At 39.9% G+C, this 18,933-nt stretch overlaps 2 protein-coding genes across 2 annotated transcripts; both read right to left on the minus strand.

Moving 5' to 3' along the window:
- Positions 1-410: 410 nt before the first annotated feature.
- On the minus strand, positions 411-3,187 carry LOC143851897 (uncharacterized). The gene is made up of 3 exons (XM_077361392.1): positions 3,057-3,187; positions 2,306-2,386; positions 411-2,250 (listed from the first exon to the last, which is right to left on the minus strand). The coding sequence occupies exons 2-3, from the start codon at positions 2,363-2,365 to the stop codon at positions 865-867; spliced, it is 1,446 nt and encodes a 481-aa protein (XP_077217507.1). The 5' UTR covers positions 2,366-2,386; positions 3,057-3,187; the 3' UTR covers positions 411-864.
- A 4,197-nt stretch (positions 3,188-7,384) lies between these two features.
- LOC143850738 (SPX domain-containing protein 4-like) lies at positions 7,385-13,835 on the minus strand. The gene is made up of 3 exons (XM_077359976.1): positions 13,508-13,835; positions 8,310-8,475; positions 7,385-8,209 (listed from the first exon to the last, which is right to left on the minus strand). Exons 1-3 carry the CDS (start codon positions 13,778-13,780, stop codon positions 7,746-7,748), a joined length of 903 nt encoding a protein of 300 aa, XP_077216091.1. The 5' UTR covers positions 13,781-13,835; the 3' UTR covers positions 7,385-7,745.
- Between the last annotated feature and the right edge of the window lie 5,098 nt (positions 13,836-18,933).

Here is an 18,933-nt window from a genome sequence, read left to right on the forward strand (position 1 = left end):
GGAGATAGGAATGTACACAGAAAAAGAATCCTTTATTTCATTGAATGTTGAATCAAGTACATCAAACGATGAATTACCCACATCGGGCTTTACAGTATACTCTTGAGACACATTTACAGACTCAACAAATATGTCGACTGACTCTGGACTATGTACTGAAATAACATCTGAATCAATGATAGAAACAACATCTGACTCGATCCCGCTGGAAGAAGGGGAATCACCATAGACTTCAGGAGACTCAACCTTTATAGTACCTGCATCAAAAGAATTGTTAGAATAAACAGACTCCGAATCAGACTCAGAGACTGACGCATACTTACGGACAATCGACTCTTTTGAAGGGACACGACTGTATAGGAAAGTAACCTGAGGTATGACCTGAGAGGTCCAGTTAGTCAATGGTTCCTCTTCCGGAGTGATTAAATGAGTAGGGTTCAGAATCAAGGCCCTCCGATCAATTACGACAATAGTCTGCGAATCTTCAAGGAACATTGAATTCAGCAGGCTTGGCTCAATATGTTCTGCCCAATCAGCTTCTGACTCAACTTCTGTCTGCACACCTGTCTGCTTGTCTTCTAACTGCAGATTAAAGAAAATTTCAAAGCCCGGCAACCTCTGTCCTATACTCTCATCCATCCAAGTCTCGGCAAAGCCACAGAAAGGGAAATCTGCACCCTCTTTTCTGAATCGGCCGTTCATTGTCAAGTTAATTGGCGCCATCGGTAATTCTAATCCTCTTCGGCGACATTCAGCCCATTTCCGCACCAGATGTTTCATCACTTTGACCTCTTTCTTTGTGGGTTTGTACCCCAGCCCAAATAGACCATTGAAGGATTTAAACTCAGGGAACTCAGTCAAACCCTAATGGTATTTACCCAGCCCTGCACCTGGTATGTACCCCTGTTGGCGGATCATCTTGACGTCATTTGAGTTTGTGCTGGTCAGGAAACAAATTTCCTCATTCATAGCTTCCTCAAAGGTGATGGCAGTCACCTCTAGTGAGAACCCAGTTAGACTTATATCATCGGCCATTTCCACAGTCAAATCATGAGTAATAAGCCCTACTTCAAGGTCTGGGTCTCCCTTTACAGTTATCATTCTGTTTTTGCGAAGAAACTTCAACTTTTGATGAAGAGAGGATGGGACAACTCCGAACTTGTGCAACCAAGGGCGGCCATGTAACAACAGAAATGAGGCTTTAATATCTAAAACCTGAAACTCTATTTCAAAGTCTTCTCCTCCGATTTGTATTTCGGTTACCAGGGTTCCGATTACGTCTCTGCGAGTACCATCGTACGCCAGAATACCCTGTTCAGATGGGATGAAGTCCACAGGACCAAATCCAAGGGTTGTCGCAGTACTTAATTGGCAGACATTCAGAGCAGAGCCGTTGTCAACCAACACCTCTGGTACTCTCTTCTTGTTACAAACGACTGTGATTTTCAGAGATTTGGTGTGGTCTCGGCCCTCAGGAGGCAAATCATCATCAGTGAAAGATAGAGTCTTAGACACTTTTGTCATGACGACCAAACTCACCAGTTCATCAGGAGTAGTGTCAACAGAAACTTGCGCGGAGTTAAGCTCTCGAATGACTAACTTTCTGTGCTTAGATGAGGCCAAGAGTAAGCCCCATACTGAGATATTAGCCTGAGTCTTTTTCAACTGCTTCAGCAAGCTCTCTTCTTCTTCATCTACACTGACCTTGTTCTGCTTCGGATTCTCTGCATTTCTCACAACCTCTGCTGGATTTTCTACACTCAGCTCCGGAGGTTTGAATACACGCCCGCCTCGGGTCATGTGATGCATCTCGTCACAATGGTCATCTAACAACAGTAGCTCGTCTTTTTCCATTCGGACAACATACGGCTCTCTACTGTCTTTTTCTTCAAAGTCCTCAGCCAGCTCAGCGTCGTCAAACGAGATTACATAAGGCTGCTTCTTTTTCATTTTTTCAAACTCTTCTTCGTCAAACTTCATCACATCGGTTTTTTCTGGGGTAATGGTACAAATGAGAGTTGACGGATCAAGCGAAGGTTCATTAGTAAAGATTGCATTGGTGGTAGGAGGAGGCATGGCATGATGGTTAGGAAGTGGGTTCCGAGTGACGTTTGGTCTCTCAACTGCAAGCTCATCCTTGTCAATCATGTTCTGGATTGCATGTTTCAAGGCCAATTTCCATTCATCCGAAGAATCAACATTGCATTCTTCATCCAGATCAACAGGGCAAGTTGGTGGACCAACTGCAATCTGCAATCAAGGATGGTATGAATTTGAGCATTCATCACAAGTAAAACCAACATACAGCTGCCAAAGGGAACAGATTCAAACAAAGGAGTAACACCAAAATGTCCTTAGCCTCCATTTTCTACTTCATGCAAAGGACCTTTGGAATATAAATATAGAAAAAAAATGAATCAACTCTAAAAGCAGATAGCAGGAAAGAAATCTTAAATATTAACCATTCAGTATAAAAAATAGAAAATTTTAAGGATAACCCATTATCAAATACTTGTCAAATAAGTTCTTAATAGCGAAAAAATAGTAACTTGTTACCAAACACTTGTGAAATAAGTTATTATTAGCGAAAAAATAAAACCCTCTTTGCTGTAGAAAATGACAAATCTCTACCAGAAGACTTCATCTTCTACTCCAACAAGAAAAATAAAATAAAATAATGCAATTCAACTTAAAACCAATCGAATTTCGACATTTAACAATACCATGTTCATATGATTTCCAAAAGATCAACAGAAAAAAAAAAGAAAGAAGGAAAAGTATGAGATACAACATCATTAAAACCAGATATATTGAAAAAATCGCCCCTCTAATTGAAACTTTTTATCTATTTTATTTCATAATTTTACTCGAATGATAGAGAATATGATACATTCGAACTAAAATCACAAGTACAAGATAAGATCAACTAATAGCTAAAATATCAAAAGCAAAAACAAAAAAAGCAAAGTCGATACAAGGAAGATACTTTGTTAAGAGGCGAAAATAACAGAAACCCACGTAAGGAAATAAAGAGAAGGGATTAATGCATGTATTACCGGTATAAGAGTTGTAGATAGCGGGCGTCTGAGAAAGAAGAGAGGGGACAAGGAGAAAATAATGGAGTCCCTTTTCTAATCCAAACACGCTTTCCACCACTGTATACATAGAAAAAGTGGAGAGGATATATATTAAGAGTTAAAAATGAAGAAAGATAAACTTTTGAGAGAGGAAGGAGATGAGGAGACTAAAAGTATATTTCTTTTTCTCTCGTTACTTTTTTTGATTGCCATACATGGATATAAATAGAAGACATGAGAACATTTAGCTAGGAGTGTAAACGAGACGAGCCGAGCCGCGGCTCGGCTAGGCTATTTAAGCTCAAAAGCTCGGCTCGGGTTCGAACCAGGCTCAGGCTCGGCTCGGCTTGGTCAGGCCCGGCCATGCTCGTGAGCCTTATTGAGCTCGGGTTATATTAAGTTCACACCCCTCATCTTCTCTGGACAGCTCAATCTAATGTAATTTGACTACGCTTTTTACACTACGGGGGTGGTCCAAGTAACAAATGGGGTTCCAAAAAAGAAGTGACATATTTTGCCTCCCCCTTTCACTCCCAGGCAGGGGCGATGCCAGAAATTTTGCACAAGGGGGGCAAAAATTATAGTAATTTTTTTATGTATCTTAAAATTAAGATAGAAAAAATTTCTATCTGAAATTTTGCACAAGGGGGCAAAAATTATAGTAAATTTTGCAAAAAAAGGGAGATAAAAATGGTAAAATTAAAATTTTAAACTTATTTTCTATCTTAGGATGATTGGAAAGGGGGGCATATTTTTTTAAAAAAGGGGTAAAGCTAAAAAAATATTAAAACATGAATTAAGGGGGGCAATTGCCCCCCTTTCCTCTCATGTGGCATCGCCCCTGCTCCCAGGACAACCCTTTTAGTGTATATATTAATATATAATATATATTTAAGTATATTAAATTCTTAATGAGCCTTAACGAGCATGGCGAGCCTTTTTATATGGCGTTATGAGACGCGTTACAATAAAGAGAAAAAACCCTAATTCATGAAAGTACGAAACTACCCCAGTATAAAAATACCCTAAAAAATTAGGGTCAGGCTGCAACCCTCTTACCCGCTCAGCGGCGAGCGGGACCGCCGCAGTTGAGGTAGAGTATACAGTACTTTTCAGATTAGACTGAGATCAGGCTTCACCAATAACAAATACAATAACCCAAAGAAAGTCAAAATAAATATAGACAGAGGTTGGGTTGCCAAGGCCTCAACCCTAACCCAACCTGAAATTTAATCAGGTTAGCTTTTCCCAATAAAATCAACCATGCTCGGGAATGCCAACCTAACCCAAGCAGAATCAGGTGAAAACCGTCAGGTTTGGGTTGAACCCCCAAAAACCCTCGTCAAGTATGTGCTCGAGCTTTTTCATCTTATCACATGTACGATCTACCTTGGGAACAATATGATCAAAACAATATGTATGTCTAATCAGAAGATGATCTGGTTAGGCAATCCATATCTTGGCCTCATGGCGAATGGACATCTCCTCCGTAAGTAGGGGTGGCCAGAACCGAACCAGAACCGAAGAACCGAACCGAGACCGAAGAACCGAACCGGAACCGAACTGTAAAAAAATATTTTTGGTCCGGTTCGGTTCCACTGATGAAGAACCGAAAAATTTCGGTTCGGTTCCGGGTCTAATGTTCTCGGTTCGGTTCCGGAACCGAAGAACCGAACTTTGAATATATATATATATATATATATATATATATATATATATATATATATATATATATATATATATATAATATTTTTATATTTCTATTATACATATACTTAATAATATAAATTACTTATAATATTAATAAGTAATAGTTAATACTATTCTTATAATAAGAAAGTAACTTATATAATAACTTTAATTAAAAGTTTTTATAAATTATAATTAATAATTAATAATTAATAATTACCCATTAGAACCGAAGAACCGAACCGGACCGAACCGATTATGTTCGGTCCGGTTCGGTTTGGTCCTACTGTGTAGTACGGTTCGGTTCGGTTCTTACGGTTCATGGAACCGAGAACCGAGAACCGAAAAAAAATGAACCGAGAACCGAGAACCGAACCGGTTGGCCACCCCTATCCGTAAGATAGAAGATTGTAAAAATCAATGATTGAGTTTCTCTTGGCAGGAACCTAAACGAGGTTGATGGATCAAGTGCTTAGGATGATCCATTCAATGTCAGGTCAGTGACACTTGCAGATTTCTAGGCCGACTGGACCATTGGATCACAAAAATCAATGGTTTAGATTTTCTTCTAGTCATCTATGCATAAAGTATGGGGAAATTTGAGGGGTTGCACAAGGTTTGGTACACCTAAGAAGAAAGGAACCAGTGACCAAGACCAACTGACCATCAACTGTGAAGATGTCCAACTTGGGGTGTGATTAGATTGGTGTCTAACTACTCAGGACCACCATCACTCAAAAAACAAAAAGACTTACAGCCCTGTTTTCTTTTTCTTTTTTTTGAAAGAATAACAATTCTGATGAATTTTTTTTCCTAAAAATTATTTATTCTTTCCACAATTTCGAGGGAAATGATATGATTATAGTTAATTTATAGTTATAATCATAAATTGAAGGTCCATCTAAGTAAAACTTGAATAGGGTTGGTCCGAGCTACCTTTCTTCATGTGTAAAAAAAAGTAGAAATATTTATATATTTTTTCCTTTTCCAGAAAATTCTTGAAATCCAAACAGGGCTTGAATATGGTTGATTCAAGTCATCTTTTTTATTTGTGTACAAAATTTTAGAAATATTTTTCATTTCCAAACTTTTCCAGAAAATTCTTGCAATCCAAACATGGGCCAGATGCCTCCGATGATCGTTTGCAATCTAGTAAAAACTTGTAAGCCGATGAAATCACTTTTTGAGTCTCTATGCATTGATTTTTAAAGTGGTGAAAACACAAGAGACAATGAACACAAAATTTGACCGGAAATAAGGACTGTAATATAATGGAATGAAGTTGTCTCCTTTTGTAATCTTTCATTCTTTTGTTCCCTTCAACCAGATAAAACATACTTCCTTACCATTATGTTTTCCTCAATATGGAGTTTTTAGAAGTGATTATGTCTCTTTAGTCAGTTATAGACCGGAAGACATACGAAAATTTACCCCAGTAATTTCCATCTCCATTGCAGATGTGTAAGCCTGTCTCAAAATTTTGGCTGCAGCTTGAGCATTTTATCAAATACTTGCTGCTCCATCTCCCTTGGCTCAATGGGCCTTGAAAGAAAACTATTGACTAGTATAGAACAGAATAGGGTACTCCTCATATTATCAAATACTTGCTGTTTGTGAATTTTAATAGCATTGGCAACCATGAAAAATTACTCCGTGCAATATTTGTAGACCCAACTGTGAAAGGTTTTTTTTTTTCCTTCTGTTTTTCTAGGCTTTTCATGCTCCTCTCACTCCCACCCTCTCAGGTCTCTCCCTCTCAGCCTATATCTCAAAACTACCCCCAATAATATTCCATGGAATGTTTTTTCATGGTTGCCAAACATGCCCTTAATGTCTAAGTAGAGACGTATAACTAAACATGGTTCAAAAACTCAAGACCCAACTCAACTCAAAAGTTAGCCCGAGTCAGTTAACTTTATCAAGTTTACAAGTGAAACCCAACTTAGTTTGGCACCTTTTCCTCCGTGTTGGAGGCCATTTCTTCAACTCTCATGCACATCCTTGAATATTTTGAACCTCCCGATTCAATCCAGCGAGTTGACTCGTTTTATTGTAAACTTAGTAAACTCATCTGAGTTTTAATATTAAAAACTAAGGGGAGTGTCAGTTTTTAAAAAGAAGGGAGTGCATATATCATCTCTCCTTAGTTATTTAATCATTATAGCTCAGTTTTCTACTTAAACAAGACAAATCCAGCAAAGAAATTTCCACTGATATGTTGGCCAAAACTAGTGGCTCCACAGCGAAATGGTCGTAGCAGAGTTCTCACGGCGAGATACCAACAAAAGTTTTTCAGCAACAAGACTGACCTGCTGTCATGTACATTCTGGTTCTTATCAACGAATTCTGTTACATTTCAGAAAAAAAAGACTGACCTGTTAGAGATTTCAGGCACTACAGGCTGCAGCATCAGCATTCCTTGATCCCCCCATTACAGAAAGAAATTGCACCCTGTAGCAATTATATCCAGCTACCATATCATTTCCACTTGTTCCATTGGTGAAACTTGCCCATCACCATTCTTCTTCACTATAATGGGTCACAAGGATTAGGCCATGGCTCATAGTCATTTCTCGTGTCGGCTTCAAATGACATCAAAAGGTTAACAATGTTACCAATTAACAGCCAAAAATTGCATATATTGTTCAGTTGAGACTGTATGATTTAAAGACTTCACAAGTATGCATTATACAGATAATTTTATGCATTAACTGATTATAGTTACAGAGACGAGAATGGCATTCGAAACGACTGTTGATGAACATTCAGAGGTAAATATTGAGACAATTCAAAACTTAAAATTTGCTCATTACAGTTAATCTTATAGGAAAGCAATCACGGGGCAGCTTATTAAGAGCACTTTTGTACACTCACCCCAAGTGCCTTTCAGGATCCAAGTTATTCAATACCTCTCATATGTAGTAGCAGTTGAAAATACAGAAACCCAGAAACCTTTTCAGTTGAAACACTAACCAAGTTCTATTTATGGTAATGGACGACATCTTGATCAGTGTCATTGTTCTGAAGGGTTTCTGAGTTTGAATCCGAATTTTCTGTTGTAACAGCACCAGTACCATCATCATCTTGGTTATGAAAGAACGATGCAAAAGATAAAGGGTTGTAGGTGGAACTTGCTCTACGAAGGCCCTGTATGGTTCTCATTGCAGCCAAAGTGCTTCGATAAATGTCCATTGTATCCTCTTGAAGAGAGGGCGTCTCATTAGTACTAGTGCCATTATGCAGGTCCGGCTGATTAGGTGGAGTTGGTTCAACGACCTCGGCTTCTGATGGAAAAAGGAGCTCCAGATTGGCTTCACATTCGCGGACTAACCTCGAAAGGGGCTCCGTGGTAAAAAAGGGCTGGTGAAGGGCACGCTGTGTGAAAGGCATGCGCAACAATCCTCCCGTTCTCTTATCATACTTTTTAAGGATTTTGATGAGGCCTATTCAAATAAATGGAATGAAAGTTTCATTAATTAGCAGTTATCCTATTCAAATCTCAAATAAATGCAGAAGATTGACAACACAAAGGTGTGTGTATACCGGCAAAGTTAAGGGAGCTATAGTTTTTCAGAAGTACCATCTCCCCATGAATGGTAACAAAGTCCTTCCTGATATCCAACATTTCTTTACTGAACTCACTTTCAGATGTGGAAATACCAATTTCACTGCTCTTCTCCTTAACTCTCTCAATTTTTTCTTTCAGCTCCTGTATTAACGCAATAAGCATAAATGGAGTACAATTGTAACGACAGGCATGCCAAATAAGAGGAAAACTCAAAGTTAGGTTCGCCACATATGAAATATGTGAAACAAGAATATGAGGAAATCAATATTTTTCTGTTAATCTAAGACAAACAAATATAATGATTACAATGGTTAAGCAGCTCATAAAAAAGATACACATAATTTGACACTCAAAAGTATAATAATTAAAAAAAATCAAGCAACCTAAATCAGACTTTCCAAAGAAGGGTTACTGATGATGAAATAACTCTCTTAGGCTGCTAGGGAAGTAAACTTTCAAATATTTAAACAAATGATTGAATTTGAATCAGTTGTTCTCTGACATAACATACCACCAGTCTGAAGCCCAAAAAAATATGAAACAGAAGCGTATACATGTGCATCAATAGAATGTAGCAATTTTAATGGAGAAGTTCAACTTGGTATAGGTAGTAGCGGGGACTAAACAAAATATAAAACTAAACCATGATTGAGAAAAATCTAATACTTTACGGTGCCGTTAGGATATGCGGATTTTAGAATCTTGGATTTCCTCAAAATCCTGGGTGGGAGACGAGAGAAGAAGAAGACCGCCTGTCCTTTTCTGACTTCTTGCCTTTCTTTCAGTCGAGCAGGAGAGGAGATCGTCCCGTGTTTTCAGGTTTTAGAAATCTCAGCAGCCTATACAGGAAATTGTCAAAAGATAAAGATTGTCTTAAAACGTGCTGATGGATGTCAACTTTATTCATAACTAGGAAGTATCACCAGCATCTTCTAATTTCTAAAGGGGATTAACATGAACTTGCCGCATGCTTTTCCCAGAACAGCATTTCGTAGGAACTATGGTGGTAGGTGAGCTGTTGAATAACCAAAGCAAAGGCTGATCATGTCTGGCAAAACCATCTTTACATGACCAAGTCTGCATGACCTTTGCGTCTACATCACTTCTTTGTAAAATGTAACCAAATGTGATTACAAGCTGGTACTGTTTAGCCCTTGAAGAAGTCACATTATTGTATTCTATGATATGGTAAGATGGTGACAACCAAAGGATAAAAAATGCAAGAAACTATATAGCCTAGATATGCTGGATCATGATTACAGCACCATAGAACAGAATTTCTCATAATATCTTCACTAATATCTTCACTACGAGCTTCAAATGGCCACAACTGTTTGACAAATAAAATATTCCAAGCTCATTTTGGCAATGCAAGGATCACCTAGATAGCAGAAAAGATGACTGAAGTTTCTTCTCCTATAAATTAGATAGAATATGGGGGAAAACCAGCTGATGACCAAAAACACCTTCCTAACAATTTGATCATATAATATCAGAAGCAGAGTCTCACTCTTACCACAACAATATCCAAAAGCTCATGCGCAATAACCACGTAAATAAATACAATGAATATACAGAGACTGGTTAGAAATAGAAGCAAGAGAAAAGTGAAAGGGATGCTAAAGGTTTCACGCGGTTCACATTTTTGCCTTTATAATGAATGTTACTACTATTAATAGGGCAGTTACTATAACTCCAAAAGTGCAAAACACTGTTTAAAAATACCATAGTCGACTAGCTCAAGTCACCTTGCCGGTGTCTCGTCTGGTCAGAGTTTGGCCCTCCTAATGACTCAACCAAATCCTCCTTTGGCTCATCCGGGTTAATGAAAAATTGACCATGTATATGGGGGATGATGTATTGGATTTTTTAGCTTTGGAATAATATTACGTGCATTTTCTCCTCCTCTTACTCTATTTCCCTCTTATTTCTCTTCTTCCCTTCCCTTTCTTCCTTCTTCCCCTCTTTCCCTTTTTCCTTTTCTTCTGCCTTCCTCCCTCTTCCCCTTTTTTTTGAATGGTCCTTCCCCCCTCTTCCATTCTGCCCTGTCCTACATCACAAATCCTTGAGTGGGTATTATAGTACCCTTAAGGGCCGTGGGAAGTACACAACATATATCAAGATCTTTCTACCAACTTGGAGCTACTTAGGAAGCAGCGTGAAGAGAATGTTCCAGTTAGCTAAATTCTTATCATCAGTCGGTGAAAGGACAACTTGTGGCCAGTGACACCAATCCATATACGCATAATGTGTATTTACGTCTGCAACATGTTGGGGTGAATTACCAATCCTCCTCATCAGATTCTATCACAGCAAGGGAATCTTCAGTTCTGGTTTCTTATCTACTAATTATGGTTGTGGGTGTGTCTCTAATGGTCGTGGCAAGGGCAGAGATCCAGGGAGAGGCCGTGGTAGAGTGAGAAGCATTCGAAAATGTATTAATTGTAGGAGAACAACTCATACTGTGGATAAATGTTGGGACAAGTTTGGAAAGCCGGAGTGGGCTAACCACATACCGGTAGCGATTGGTGCTGACTCAGAATCCATTGATAATACAACACAGCCTACCTCTGGGGATAGTAGTATTGTTGTTCTTTCACAAGAGGAGTACGAGAAACTTCTTCAATGTCCTTAAGTTGCACATACCGCCACTCTCACTCACTGAGCTACTACTACTCTTCAGTTTCTCAATCCTTTTTTTTTTTTTTTAATGATAGGCAATTTGCATTAAAAATATCGGAAAGACCGACATGGTCAGAACTAATATTAACAAAAATGGCCGCAATAAATAACATAACAGAAAGAAGAACTAAAAGAGAGATAAATATCAAGGGGTAGGGAGGTAATCGAACATCTCTAGCCCCGCTTTTCTACCTCCCTCCCTAGCTAGACTGTCAGCCATCCTATCAGCCGACCTCCTGATGTCATTAGAAACGATTGAAGACGGGAAATGATAAATGCACCCCTTTTCATCACTTGGGACACACAGCTGCATTGTACGTGGCAATCAGGTCACTTCATTCCTTCAAATGTGAAGTACATCAGCCCCTTTGCAGTCATAGATACACTGTCGCTGGGTGTCCCAAGTGATGAAACGGGGCGCATTTATCATTTCCCTTGACAACCCTCCCACTCTCATCTTGGATCTCATCAAAGAACTGTGTGAATCTCCATTGGGGGATGAGGGAGGCTCTTAGCCAATGGATGACATTGAGGGAATCTCCCTCCACGACCACCTTATCCCAGCATTCTTTGTTAAAGGATTTTATTCCCTGATGAACTGCCTGTACCTCTGCCTCGATTGCATCTGCAACCCCTATGGGCCCTGTAAACACCCATGTGACTTGAATGGGATTTGGAGAGAGGAAACTGGGCCAGCTTGTTCCTGTATCCATTACAGAAGAAGATCAAGTTCTTCTTGCAACAATCTCTGTGAATCCCCAAAGCTTATAGGGCCTCTTTCACATCATATCCGCCTTGCAATAGATCTTGATATATTTCATTCCATTGTTCAATCCTATATCCACAACTGCAAGCACGTTGACGAGCTTCAATCCCAAGTATCAACACATCCCCTGGGTTGTCTTCTACCACTGCTTCTCTGTAGCTTTTCTGAGAAACCCTCCCTTCTTCTCTTCCGGCTGTGACGAATCGCCTGTTGTGAACCTCCTCATTCAGCTTTTCTTCCATCATGCTGAAACCACCTTTCAGTTTCTCAATACTCTTTTCATGGGACATTCATTCTGGGGCATCCTCACACGTGACTAGTGAGTCAAGTATTTTCTCTTCTTTTTCAAATTCAGCATCTATTACTTCTGTTACACTCTCTGCTGGGTCGCATTCCAGAGTATCTGGGCAATGAATAATTTATCCCACTACCTCCTTTTCTCTTTCCTGTATTTTATAAGTCCCAAAATTTCCATTTAACTCAATTCTTAAAGTGTTTTGTAACCTTCTATACAACAAACTATGTTTTCCAGGATTTACAAACGATGAAGAAGATTGGTGGCAGGTATGAACGGTACTACCTGGATGGGTCGTTTCACTCATCCACTACTCTAGGATCATTGGCATCTCATTTACAATCACATTCTCATCTTGGGCATCCATCCTTGGAAAAGTTGCAGCAAATGGTTCCTTCTCTTCGTCCTATTATTGTTCTAGGGCGTGACTCGTGCTAACTTGGAAAGAACCAATGGTCTGTTATCCATCCTTGAGTTGAGAAAAGGAGTCTCATACCTTTTTCATTAGTCCATTTTGATATTTCAGATCCATGTCGTGTGTCTAGTTGTTTTGAGTTTCAGTGTTTTTGTTACGGTTGATTTCCCACAGCTGACTCGGGTGTTTTTACTTAAAGACCATACTGAATTTTTTTCATGCATTCAAAGTGTTTCATAAAGAAATAATGGTGCAGTTTAGAGTACATGAAAAATACATCTCATTATAAACACGTCAAACTTCCTGCATTAACACTCCACAACAAACGGAGTTGCAAAAGGAAAATAGACATTTGATCCCCTATGATGTTCCATATGCACCTACCTAAAGGTTTTTGGGGATATGTTGTGCTAACCACATGTTATTTGATTAACTGTATGCCTTCATTTGTTTTGGACAGTCAAGTTCCCTTTTCCATATTACTCCCTTAGTCTCCCGTATGTCATCTCCCTCCGGGGATATTCGGATGTGTTTGTTTTGTCCATAATGTTAGTAGTCTTCCTAATAAATTGGCTCATCATTCTACTAAGTGTGTGTTCCTTAGGTACTCTCGCACCAAAAAGGGGATAAGTGCTCCGACCTCAAAACTAGAAAACAAATGGTTACTGCTGATGTTATCATTTTTGAGAGCATACCGAGGAAGTGAATATTTCAGATTACAGCTGCTCATTTGTCGTGATAATAAGGAATCAGAAATTGTGAAGGGAGAGGCAATTTCTGTTTCAAAAAGATTCCTAGCAAATTTCATCTTCTAAATAAACAGAAATAAAGGCCCAATTTACAGAAAATCAGAGACTGGACAAGGATAAAATGAAACCCTAAGCAGATGAGTCTGTCAATCCCATAGCTAAATAAATCACATAGACTCGACAATAACAAGATCAGAAATAATTCAATACCCGTTAAAAATCCGAAAAGAAAAAGTTGGAAGAACGAGCAAAGAAGAGGAAATTACCTGCAAACGAATTACGAACTCCTCCTCTTTGTCGACATAGAAATCATTGAACTTTTCGAGTTCCTCGTCAAGAATCCTAACAAACCATTCCTCAAGACCAATCCAAGATCGGGTTGTAGGAATGTCTGAGAGAGAGAAATCGGGGGTTTTGTATGAATCGGCAGTAGAGATCTGCTTGAGAAGCTTTTTCAAGGGTTTGTAGCAGAGGAATTTGTCTCTCCATTCCGGTAGGGTTTCTTCCAAATGGGTATTGAATTCTTTGCCGAATTTCATGGTTTTCGAAGAGAAAGAGAGAGAGAAGAGAGAGAAGAGAGAGAAAGTTGAATGGGGACGAAATGAGAAAAGAGGAGGTGTCGTTATTATGAGAGAGAGAGACGTCGTTAATGTGGCATCCCTATCCAGTCTCGCCGGCACAAAGAGGAATATTTGTGGGGTAAAGATAAGAGAGTACAGCGGTAATAGAATAAAGGGCGAATAGTTTTTCGCCCCACTTCTGATTATGCGCCCCACTCTTAACAGAATTGTGAGCAGACTAACGCTTTTTGACGTCAAAAGTGGTTAGGGGGGCGCATAATCCTACAGCGGGGTGAAAAAATCAGCTCCCAAAAATATATCGGAGAAGGCATTTCGCGATGGTCTATCACATGTCAAAACAGCCAGGCAAGTGTTTTCGAGATACCTTCAAATTATGATGACAGTTTTGAAAAAAACTCATAACTAAACCGACAAATTATAGTGATCAAGACCAAGATGATCAAAAGTAGACGATGAGCGTAAAGAGCAGAAAAAGTTTTTCCACCCATATGCTTGCCGGGTTTTTTTTGTGCCTGGGAGTTATGTGGGAGAAAAAAATACCCTGGGAGATAGGGGGAAAAAAAAGTCCTAGAAGTATCCTGGTAAAATAAAAATCTCATGTTTGGTTATGTGGGAGAAAAAAATACCATGGGAGATATGATGGGAAAAAAAAAACCTTTGTTTGGTTGCTTGAACTGTTGGGTACAAAAAAATTCTTCTCAAGCTTATTTTTGGTTCCTGAGTTTATTTTTGTTCCTGGGTTATCTTGGGATGGGATGAAAAGGCAATCATTACAAAAGTGGGATTAAAAAATTCACCCCACAAGTAATCATTACAAGAGTGGGATTAAAAAAAACCTAGTGCTAAAAGGCAACCAAACATGGGATGGGACCAAAATTTAACTTACTCTCCCACAAAACACCCAGGAACAAAAAAAACCCGGCAACCAAACAGAGCATAAATGTCTTACTGCACTTATACCGAAGGGCGAAGCCAGGAATTTGGTCCAAGGGGACAAAGAATGGTTGTTATAGCGCGTTAGGGCCTACACTATTTTACACCAATGCATAGCATGACCCAAGATCTACAGAGATATCTACACCAGCAATCCCATTGTAGATCGGACGGTTAGGATCATCTTATGGAGATTTTTCGGGAGATGCGGCCTATTTACATTCTGGCCCAGCAGACGAACAGTTTGGATCATCCTATGAAGTGGGCCCAGTACTTTTTGAAATATACTAGACTTCATGTGCACACACGCATAAAGTTGTCAAATGTGTATTCCCTTAGGCCCTTTTTGGATTGCAAGAAAAACACTCAGACATAAATCTTTTTCTTGGTATTTTTTTTTCTTTTCACGACTTAGAGGGAAATGATATGATTATTGTTAACTTAGACGAATATTATTATAAATTGAAGGTTCCTCTAAGTAAAAATTGAATAGGTGGGTTCAAATTATCTATTTTCACGTGTAAAACAAGTAAGATATTTTAGAAAAAATTTCCTTTGCAAACTTTTACAAAAAATTCTTACAATCCAAATAGGGCTTTAGGTTAAGTATAAAAGATTAAAATAATGCTTTCTCCAACAGGTTAAGCTTTTGGAGAAATCCAGGATTTTGCACTCCCGGATAATAAAATCCGTGTATCCAAACGGTTCCCTTTGTATCTTGTGAGAGAGATGATGACTGTGATCATTTTCATGTGCATTTGCTATTATTAGCATAAGAGGAAAGAGATGATGGTGATTTGATGCTAGCATATTCATTTGCATGTCCCATTATCATTAATTGAAAGAACAAAAACAAAAAAACATTCGTTGTGCATTAGTCTGACATATGCAGAGAGAGAGAGAGAGAGAGAGAGGGGCATTACCTGTGTGCGCGTTTGGGGGGGGGGGGGGGGGGGGTTGGTAATTTCATTAAGGAAATCTATAACAAGCATTTTAAAATGTTTTTTTTTTCAAATTTCAGAGGGGGCTCAGAGGGGCCAATTGCCCCCGTCGCCTCCTTATGGCTCCGCCACTGCTTATACCTATTAACATATAATATGGCTAATGGGCCCACGTATACTAACGAGTCAAATATCAGCGGGGCTTGCATATATGGAGGTTCTAATGACCAAATATGATAGATCCTATGCGTATACTAATAAGTGATCTACTACTAGTGGACTAAGATGAAGGGCAAATGCCCAAAAAACCAATAGAGCCAACATATAAAGTAATGAGTTGTTAGGCCGATCTATAGAGACTTAAGGCCAAAAAGACAGTGGATCACACATGCATGCTGATCAATGATCCCCTAGGAGTTAATGATCTACTAGTAGGATAAGGATGGAGGCTTCAATGACCAAAACCTAAAGCTGTTCACATGTACAATCATGATTATATACCAAGAAAGCTTGTATAGAGATCCTTATGGTGAAAAAAGTAGTGAAACCCAATGACCAAAAACTAATGAAGCCTGTGTATAGCATGGTTTTAAATTTCGACCAAAATCCGAAATTTCGGTGGAGACCGACACCGAAATCGATGGAAACCGAAACGGTTTATTTCGACTGAAATTTCGGTTTTCCGAAATTTGGCCCAAAAAATCTTTTTTTTAATATTAATTTAATATTTCACCGAAATTTAATATGGAATAAAATATTAGTTTCAGGTTTTGTACCAGATTTCGACCGAAATTTCAAAATTTCGGTCGAAGTCAGAAACCGGTACTGAAACCGAAATTTTAAACCTTGGTGTATAGTAGGTTTTGACTGGCAAAAAAATAATGGACACCACATTATGAGAAATCATATGGTGGCCGTCGTTTACATATAAAGGGCGGAGAGATAAAAAATCAACCTAGTTGATTTTTGACCCGGATAAAAAATCAAGGGGGGGAGGGTTTTTCTCTCTCTCTCTCTCTCTCTCTCTCTCTCTCTCTCTCTCTCTCTGCCCTTGTTGTTTGATGGTTGGCCACCATATAGAAACTCCCACATTATACTACTCAGAATCTGCTAGTGGTGCTTAGATGCCCAACGAGAACGAATAAGGACCATATATATTAAAGTGTTATATGCTAGTGGGGATTATGTAGAGAACCTAATGACTCAAAAATAATGGACACCATGTGTCAGACCGAAAATTGGTAACATGTACGGCAGTGACGTAGGAGCTGAGCTGGATGACCAGAGGAGCTGAGTCCTGATGGACCGGAGTGAAGGGAGTGAATCCTGCTGAGAGAGCTGAGTCCCATTTGTTTGAGCTTTGAACCCCTTTTTATAGAGGGAAACTCGATGACGTGTCCAGGACAGGTGGCGGCCTGCTACAGGCTGGAGTTCACCTACTCCAGGACATGTGTCCAGGACAGGTGGCGGCCTGTGATAGGCTGGAGTTTACCTACTCCGGGACAGGTGTCCCAGACAGGTGGCGGCCTGTGATAGGCTGGAGTTCACCTACTCCAGGACAGGTGTCCAGGACAGGTGGCGGCCTGTGATAGGCTGGAGTTTACCTACTCCAGGACAGGTGTCCCGGACAGGTGGCGGCCTGTGATAGGCTGGAGTTCACCTACTCCAGGACAGGTGTCCAGGACAGGTGGCGGCCTGTGATAGGCTGGAGTTCACCTACTCCAGGACAGGTGGAGGCCTGTGATAGGCTGCTGTTTTGACACCCCATCAGTCTGTTAGACCAAAAATTGGTAACAGGTATGGCAGTGACGTAGGAGCTGAGCTGGATGACCAGAGGAGCTGAGTCCTGATGGACCGGAGTGAAACGACTGAATCCTGCTGAGAGAGCTGAGTCCTGCATAGAGGCAAGCGAGGTCAGAAGACCAACCCGGGCGTTACTCCGGACAGGCCCTTCGACACTCAAGTCAGTATGAGCAGGAGTGCAGAGCTAGTTTAAGAGTTTTGGGTGGAGAGGAGGTTTTTCATTACCCATTCATTTGAGCTTTGAACCCCTTTTTATAGAAGGAAACTCGATGACGTGTCCAGGACAGGTGGCGGCCTGCTACAGGCTGGAGTTCACCTACTCCAGGACAGGTGGCAGCCTGTGATAGGCTGGAGTTTACCTACTCTAGGACAGGTGTCCCGGATAGGTGTCCCGGACAGGTGGCGGCCTGTGATAGGCTGGAGTTCACCTACTTCAGGACAGGTGTCCAGGACAGGTGGCGGCCTGTGATAGGCTGGAGTTCACCTACTCCAGGACAGGTGGAGGCCTGTGATAGGCTGCTGTTTTTACACCCCATCACCATGTGTGCACCAATCAATGCTTTAATAGCAGGACTAGGATGGAAGACCTACCAGGCTACTAGCCAAAAGCATGTGGGGCCCACATATAAAGTAGAGAGGGCTGGGATGGATGACCTACCAGTCAAAAACATGTGAGTCAATATATACAGTAGCGAGTAATATATCATGGCCATACGGCCCATACTACCCAACATTTCTTTCCAGTAGGGATGGAAAACCGCATCTGGGGTTTTAATTAAGTTAGAGAACTTTAAGTATGGCAACGAGTATTTTCCTTTCGAGACGTACATCTATTTCTACCTTACAAAGCCTCTGTCACATTGCACAACCAAAAATGGAAAATGGTAAAAACTTGGAAAATGTTTTCTTTTTCATTACTTTTCCACCATTTCCTTGTCAACCAACCAAATCCTAAGGATCCGTTTGGAGGTACACAATATAGAAGTAGAAGAAAAGGAAGATAGATTCATGAGATTTTATACGGTGCAAGCCCATATAGTCCCTTATTTTTCAAAAAGTATTGTACGGACCATACTGTACGATGATCCAAACCGTCCATATGATGGGCCATAATGTAGATAGGTTGTGCCTATAACATAATATGCAGTTCATCTATAGATCGGAGAGCTAGGATCATCCTATAGTGCGGTGTGTACAGTACTTTTTGAAAAATAAGGGACTATAAGGGCTTACACCATATAAAATCTCATAGATTCATCTCTTTACTTTCTTTTTTCCCTTAGTGAGAGGAAAGTCAAACACGGCAAAAATGGCTTGAATCTGGAAAGTTTCCTGCAGATAATTGTCCCTATTTTTGAAAAATTTACCCTTCTATCAGCTTGTTTATTATTAAATGGGTTTTGTTAACAAGTGCCACTCGTTAAAGTGCATTGA

The sequence above is a fragment of the Tasmannia lanceolata genome, unplaced genomic scaffold (genome assembly GCF_043159265.1).
Source record: "Tasmannia lanceolata isolate RefF3 unplaced genomic scaffold, GAP_Taslan_0.1 ptg000018l, whole genome shotgun sequence".
Classification (NCBI taxonomy): Eukaryota; Viridiplantae; Streptophyta; class Magnoliopsida; order Canellales; family Winteraceae; genus Tasmannia; species Tasmannia lanceolata.

Coding starts and splice junctions, on each gene's coding strand:
- LOC143851897 (XM_077361392.1), bottom strand. CDS start 2,365: ATGGAGGCTAAGGACATTTTGGTGTTACTCCTTTGTTTGAATCTGTTC. Junction 2,251..2,305: donor ATCTGTTCCCTTTGGCAGCT/GTATGTTGGTTT, acceptor CCTTGATTGCAG/ATTGCAGTTGGTCCACCAAC.
- LOC143850738 (XM_077359976.1), bottom strand. CDS start 13,780: ATGAAATTCGGCAAAGAATTCAATACCCATTTGGAAGAAACCCTACCG. Junction 8,476..13,507: donor AGTTCGTAATTCGTTTGCAG/GTAATTTCCTCT, acceptor GCGTTAATACAG/GAGCTGAAAGAAAAAATTGA. Junction 8,210..8,309: donor TAGCTCCCTTAACTTTGCCG/GTATACACACAC, acceptor TTATTTGAATAG/GCCTCATCAAAATCCTTAAA.